We start from the raw sequence: 7,813 nt of genomic DNA, 5'->3' as shown, positions 1-7,813 counted from the left end.
CATTACCCTTAATGCAAATTGGCCGCTGGACAGCTACCGCGCGCCTCTGCAGCTTGTACTTTCATAAAGTGTTTGTAAACACTTGTATCATCGTAGAGAAGAAGAAGACTGGTGCAGATTTGTGTGCGTTTACAGCAGCATGTCTGAATATGTGACATTCCAACATGGCAAGTCTCGTTTCGACCAGGTAGGCTACTTTTACTTTTTCAATCGATTAAAGTTTGACTTAAAGTTTGCCACAGGAACTCTTACTCTACCGTTACTTCCATAGTGTGCTTCAAGTACCAGGCAGCAGTAACATATGTATACTGTTAAAGCTTATATTTGGCATATGAAATTGTTTACAATTCTTTACATATTTAAGTGTAAAGCCCTAGTTCGCCTTTGTTGTATCTTGTCAACAGCTAACGTCACATTCTCACCGTGTCAGCAAAATTGGTTGGCCAAAATGACAGGTGAGGTGACAGGCTATAGCTAGTTAGCTAAGATAGAGCAAATTGATGGCTAACAATTTTGCTAGCTAAAGAACATCACAGCTAACAATCTGTGACCCTTTTGTGCTAATGGCTGTCAAAATGTAGTAACGTTATTCAACAAACATGCAGTATGTTTTGAGTCATAATCATCTGTATTGGCCAATAATCGTCAGGCATATGACTCAGATTTACATTGGATCTAGGCAGTGGTGGAATATAACTAAGTAGTTGCATTAAATCGACTCAAGTACTGTACTTAAAGGGATAGTTCGGATTTTTTGAAGTGGGGTACTTCTCCATAGTCCGTGTAAGCTTCAGTTGAGGGTGGTCGGCAAGCCCCCAGTTTGGAGAAGCAGGCAGGAGCAGCTAAATGTATTTTAGCCACCTAAAAAAAGGCCCACCTAAATAAAGCAATATCAGTTTTAGTGTACATTATATTTAGACTATTTTCACAGCTTAACCATGTCCTGAGACAACCCTGTTTAAGTTTATATGGAGGGAACTGAAGCCGTTATATCACTGTCTACAAAGCTACTAATTTTACTTAGCAGAACACAGGTGTTGCTGGTTTATCACTGCCTCGATTGGTTAGTTTGTTTGTGTAAGGGTGTGACTTTGGTGTTTTAAAAGGGGTTAGAAACTAACTAATTCCAATTGTCAATGGAGTCTGGTGGCTTTGACCAGAGCATAGAATGGCTTCAATTCCTCTTGCATTATCTTAAACAGGGCTTTCTGACAGCTAGGTAAAGGAAGAAAATATTCTAAATATAGTGTACACTTAAGCTGATATTAATTTTTTTTAGGTGTCTGAAATGTCCAGGACATTGCTTAGCTTCCGTGTACTCCTGCCTGCTTCTCCAAACTGGGGGCGCACCGACTGACATCTACTGGAGCTAACCTGTATTGATTAGTACCTCATACAACCACACTTCAAACAATTCTAACTAACCCTTTAAGTACAAATTCTAGGTACTTGTACTTTACTTGAGTATTTTCCATTTTAAGCAACTTTATACATCTACTCCACTCTATCTCAGAAGGAAATATTGTACTTTTTACACTACATTTACCCTAATGTATGTAATGTAGTTTTTTTTTCCTTAAAAATATTGATAAAACTTCAAATCCTCAACCCATAAATTCATTTAATAACAAAACCTTGGATTAGCTGGAAAATGCACCGTCACAACTTTATGAAAGTGCAATTTTAAATCGCTCGAGAAATAATAACTAAATTACGTTAAATAAATGCTGGAGTTACATACTTTTTGTGTGGATTAAAGTAAAAATTGTTTGGAAAATGTTTTCATTTTCTAAAAAATAAATAAAAACTTAAAACATAGTAAACATACTTGAATGTGAAATTCAAGTGGAACATTATCATCTAATAATACAGGAGTAGTGCTTTGATATATTAATGGCATAGACTTTAGAACCGAACAACACATGCTCAAAACATAAAAACACATTCAGTAAGGATATGATCAACAATGAAAGCACTAGTTTCAGACAAAAAATAATGCACATGAGAGTTATCAATATCCCTTTTTAAATGTAGTATGAATATAGGATTTCGGATGACCAATGACTGACTAAACATCGTAAAAGCGTGATTTGTGGTCCTGCAGAGGCTCCACGCAGAGCTTTCGCCGTAGCCTACGTACTGTGAAGTTAAGGCTGTTTTATGCTTCTGCGTCAACTCCACGCCGTCGCTCCTACGACGTCGTGACCCTTTCAGAGTTCTGCGTCGGGGTTGCTTTGCATCGCGGTGCATTTCACCGCCATAAAGCTAGGAGGTGATAAGTCTGAGGTTATTTGCGAGGTGTCTGCCAGCCAGTTATGTTAGCAAGCAAACATTAGCACAACTGCCCACAAAGTACTGCTTGCTGGCGAAGTGCTAATTTCAAAACGTTACTGACATATAGACAATTTACAAACGGATAACCCCGTCATTGTAACCAAAATATGTGTTGAGTTTATTTGCAAAGCTTATGTCAGTGAACTAGCATGTTGCTACTCCCCACAGTAGGCTGCTTGAAACACCGACTTTCAACACACAGGACCAGTTGACCAATCACAGTTCTTGCGGACGCAAAGTTCCAAGTTTTTGGAGGTGCACGTCGAGCTACGGCGGAGGGCTCGGAGGGGGGTTCGCGGTGACGTAGAGGGGTTTGCGGGGGTACGCCGTCGATTTGACGCAGAAGCATAAAACAGCCTTAAATCACGCTTAAAGGCCCTGACACACCAACCCCACAGCCGACCGTCAGGAGGAAAGGCAGTCGGACTGATCAGTCTCCCCGAGTTGGTCAAAAAATGTGCCTCGGAACACACCGAAGCGACGCCGACTTGAGCGTACGTTCTGCGCATGCGCGAGACGTAATACATCTCCATAACAGCAGGCGGCGCTAATCTGTATTGTCACCCAAAAAATGAAAACCGGCAGCTGATTGGACAAACGTGGGTCTGGCTGCTCCCAGATTTTTCAACCGAGCATAATGGCATTGAGAGATAGTTAGGGTTAGGTGTTTCTGAAAACATTTTAAGCGAGAAATAGGCCGTACAGTTGCTGAATCTGTCTTCATTTCCGATCGACAAAGGTCAGTTTGAAAGATTTTCGTCAGATTTTGAGAGCCGTTCGTCACGCTAGCATAAGGGCACTGATTCGCTAGTCAAGGGCTAGAACTCCACCAATCAGATTGGTCATTGAGTCCAACTGCCCGCCCTCCGACCCAGCAAGTCAGGTCGGCCCAAATGAAGGCCGACGGACGACGGCACGGAACACACCGAACAGACTCGAGTCACCGACCTCGCCAGACTGTCCGATGGGCCGATAATCGGGTTGGTGTGTAAGGGCCTTAACACTGATGAAGCTGCTGTTAGCCTTGGAGTACAGGTAGAAGGAGTCCCCTCTCTTCCTCTGCTCCCCAGTGCCGGCTCGAGTAGGAATGGCACTGGTGAATAATTGAATTTAACAGATTTAAAAAACTATTCCCCCACGCTGTGTTTTTACCAACCATCCATATGTTCAGGAAGTCACAAGGCGCAGCAGTGAGTCAGATAGCAGATTTTCATTCAAATTAGCTGTTAGTGTAATTAATCTCAAGTTAGGGAGGGATGGGTGCCTCTCAACGCTGCGTGGTGGGTTGCTGCTGCATCTCCGAAATGATTCCTTATGCTCAGTTATGAATAAATGATAGAAAGGTATTTCTGGCACAGTCATTATGGAAATTAATTGCAAATGGTGTGAGTGGATATGGGTCCCAAAAAGATGCAGATAGGACACAGTTTGTCGGAGGTATTAATGAGGAGGCTCCACCTGGTGTGTTGAAACAGCTGGCACGCTGTAATATCACTGTTTACTGTGTGACAGCTGGAATCTCTCTGCCTCTGAAAAAAAATCCAGAATATAGATTTGGCTGCCTAAATTTGAACAAAAAAAATGTGTTTATTTCACCTGTATAGTAGATGGAAAGTATGATTTTTCTGAACTTTCTCCAACTTTCTACACCCGACTCAGTTATTCCAGTGATCACTCGTTGAAAACGCAAACTTTTAAAGACCACAAGTTGCATCTAATATCTTATGTTGACATCTTACTGGTAATGATGTTTGAATGAAAATGAATTGTTTAGTCCTATGAACAAAAAGTATGTTTTTATTTGGCTTTTTGAAATGAATGTGGCATCAAAGAAAATGTTTCTATGATGTATTTTCTCTTCTCTTAGAACACATTTTCTGGTCGGTTCAGGCACTTCCTGGATGTGATTGACCCCAGCACACTCTTTGTGACAGAGGTACACAAACTATTAATTATGATTAATTACATGGATCTGGTGTGATAAAAGCTGAACTGAACCATCTTTTAATCTGTGTTTACCTAGGACCGTTCATATTGAGCTGACAGGGACTTTGTGCCTTGCTTGATGGCACATCAGTACTATTTTTACTAATTTACTGATTCACTAATGCTGCCCAGGTTATCTCTTCTGGACTGAGGAGGATTTAAACTTCATCAGAGTACTGTCTGGGACTTAATATGAAGGTATATAAAGTATCTGTATTAATGAGGACATCGGGCAAGTCAGGGCTGTGTAACACAGTGGTCTCAAAACTCCAGCATGACTACAGAGAGAGGAGAGACAAAGTGCTGAGAGTGGGTGACTAGACGATGATGGAGAACCAGATCAGAGTCGAATTGATGAAGCACTGACCGAACTGTAGTGCAGATTATTATTAGAAATTACTCTGATTGAGAGTCAAGTGTTGAAAACTAATTAATATCACCTTAAAGGTGCTCTAAGCGATGTCACATGTTTTTTTCTACAACATTTTTTGTCACATACAGCAAACATCTCCTCACTATCTGCGAGCTGCCTGTCCCCTGAACACACTGTAAAAAAAAAAAACGCGGTCTCTGTAGACAGCCCAGGCTCCACAAACGGCAACAAAAACAAACTGCACCAACCTGCACCACCAAACATAACAAACAGAGTTCCAGCCAATAACCGAGAAGGATTTTGGGGTGGGGGTTGGGGGGTTAGTGCGCGGAAGCACGGAAGGGAGGGGAGGGGACAGAATGAGGAGAAGAGAGGGGCAAGCTAGCCTCAGTTTTGTTTGACAATACTTTGAACGTCAACAAGAAGTAACGTCCCCCAACATCGCATGTTTTATGTTTTGAAGTGGTAAATCATGTATTTTTCACTTTGATTTTACCACCAACCCCAGGAATACATACAGCTGCTATTTATGTACTTTCCTTTGAGCTATTCAGATGAAACTTACAGAGATCAGTGAATCTGTATTCAACCTTCTGCCCATTCTGCACTTGCAAGGCAAAACGTGGAATCTCACCCCATTGGTTGCGAAGGGAGGAAAAGCAGCTGTTGATTGCTGATGACTGCAAGAGCTGAGGTTTTCGTTGGCATGCACACATTTGCTGTGTTATAGTGAGGTAACGGGCCTTTATTGAACCAAGTCTGCTGCACACTGGCAGCACAATAATGTTACATTAAACAGCACAGAGCCAGCATTTACTGAAGAGAAACGAAAGGAAGGAAACCTTTCTGGGGGTGGCAGTAGCTCAGTCCGTAGGGAGTTGGGTTGGACCAAAGTTCGGAGTGTGGACTGGTAGCTGCAGAAATGTCAGTTCACCTCCTGGGCCTCAGGGCGCCTGTCCCTGACATCTCTCCAATTGTGCATGTATAGGACCTGAGCATGTGTGTGTATTTCAAGCCTGTGTGTAGTGTGTCACAGTGTGAATTGTAATTTCAATTAAAAAAAGTATACATTATTAAAATTATTTAAAAGGCATAGAATATGACTCTGTAATTACCGCTCTTAAGCTGTACTTGACGTTGTTTTGAAAATCATTAACACTAATGACTAATTAATGAACATGCTTGGGGCCTCTCTGTTACTCGGAACGACTCTGTGACCTTTTTGGCTCCAGACGGTTCTCTGGCCTGCTCATCGTGACATTTCTCCAGGTCTTTGTTGTGTTTTGGTAATTTTGTTCATGGAGTCATCAGTGCTTTGGTGCTCTGGGTAATGAAGCTGTTAGCGAGCTCTTTGGTGACAGTAATAGCGCCAGTAGCTCCTGGGATGTGATGAGGTGTGGACATGTGGGGCAGCTGTGAGGGGTGGAGAGTGTGTGTGTGTGTGTGTGTGTGTGTGTGTGTGTGTGTTCACACGCACATCTGGCACCCTGCTGGGCCAGGCGTAGCCTCAACTTGCCCCTAATGACGAGAGTGGAACAAGGATGGCCCTGATTTTGCATACAGTCTCACACACACACACACACACACACACACACACACACACACACACACACACACACACAACCTCATGTGCCCACAGGCAAAAGTGCACACCTAACACTATCGCACACAAACGCAGAGAAAGGAACGTACACACACATATAGCCAAGCTCATTAGAACAAATTGGGCCACATGACCTTGTAGTCAGCATTAGACAATGATCACACCACAGATAGCTGCTCATTACCCTTTAGGAAACTCATTTGTCTACTGAAAATCAGCATGAAAGTTTTAGTGAAACACAATTATCTTAGACATTGAGCTATGTGGCTTTAATAGTGGAATATAAAAAACATCTCTAAGCTGACTAAGACTCCAGGGAAGATTGGCCTGACTCAACTTTACATTATACTGACTTTATCTATCTTATCTAAAACAGAAACGTCTGCAGGAGTCTGTGGAGCTGCTCGACCGTTTCAAACAAGGAACTCTGCCTCCGGGAGTGACAGATGCTCAGGTAAAGACTCAAAAACTGGAGTTGACTTGGTAAAACTAGGGCTGCAACCAACCAATTATTTTTTTATTGTGGATTGATTGATTAGTTTAGTCTGGTCTTTAAAATATCAGAAAATGGTGAAAAATGTTGGTCAGTGTTTTCCAAAGCCCAAGATGCAACCTCAACTGAAAGATATTCTGTTTACTGTCACAGTAGAGAGAAGAAACTAGAACATATTCACATTTAACCAGCTGCAATCAAAAAATGTTTACTTTTATTTCGTAAAAAATGACTCAAACTGAATAATCGATTATCAAAATAGTTGGCGATTAATTGAATAGTTGACAACTAATTGATTAATCAATTCATCTTTACAGCTCTAATCGAGACATATCTAAAATCATCAAATATCTACTAAAGACATATTTAAATGCTTTTGTTTTGTTTTACATTTTATGAATTTAACTGTATATATCCAGAGCAGTTTACATGTACGTGGTCCAATAAATAAATAAAGGCTCAAGGCTTTACATTACTACATTACAGACATCAACTGGCCTGTAGAAATACTTGAGACTGTTCAGTGCTTACAAATGAAAGGGTTTTTCATTAAAGGTATATGTTTTTTGTCTCTACAGCTTTGGCAAGCTCAAAAAATTAAGCAGGTAAGACGTTTCTCTCTTTCATTCACTTTTTAAATAACACATAACACACACTACGGTCACTATCTTGTATCACCACTGGTTGGTATGGTGTCAGTGGATTGGCAAACAAAACTTACACCAGTCTTTACACTTCAGCTCAACACTTTCCTGTGTACACAACAAACATACAGCGGAATGACCCAAAACAGGAAAATGCAACATTAAAAGAGAAGCCTTTCATTTACTGTTATTACACTGAACTGACAAAGACGGTGAAGCAGGCGAGTGGCATTAACTCCAGTGCTGATTAACAGGACGTGCCAGCTTCGGAAGACGTCTGACGGTCACTGAACTGCAGGTGCAGCTGGTCAAACCAACAGAAACGGATTTACAGTAATATGGAAACGGCCACAGCAACAGCTGTTCATTAGAGTTTTAGA

At 41.4% G+C, this 7,813-nt stretch overlaps 1 protein-coding gene across 1 annotated transcript in view; it reads left to right on the top strand.

The window, feature by feature from the left end:
• The window catches only part of sfxn5a (sideroflexin 5a), a 31,643-nt gene continuing 23,830 nt past the window's right edge, over positions 1-7,813 (top strand). Inside the window, exons 1-4 of the mRNA XM_031310159.2 lie at positions 1-187; positions 4,202-4,270; positions 6,673-6,750; positions 7,368-7,394. Of these exons, the coding sequence (XP_031166019.1) occupies positions 140-187; positions 4,202-4,270; positions 6,673-6,750; positions 7,368-7,394 (222 nt within the window). The 5' untranslated portion in view covers positions 1-139. The remainder of the gene's footprint in view (positions 188-4,201; positions 4,271-6,672; positions 6,751-7,367; positions 7,395-7,813) is intronic.

The sequence above is a fragment of the Sander lucioperca genome, chromosome 18, assembly GCF_008315115.2.
Source record: "Sander lucioperca isolate FBNREF2018 chromosome 18, SLUC_FBN_1.2, whole genome shotgun sequence".
NCBI classification, from domain to species: Eukaryota; Metazoa; Chordata; class Actinopteri; order Perciformes; family Percidae; genus Sander; species Sander lucioperca.
This window is presented reverse-complemented; position numbering and strand designations above follow the sequence as displayed.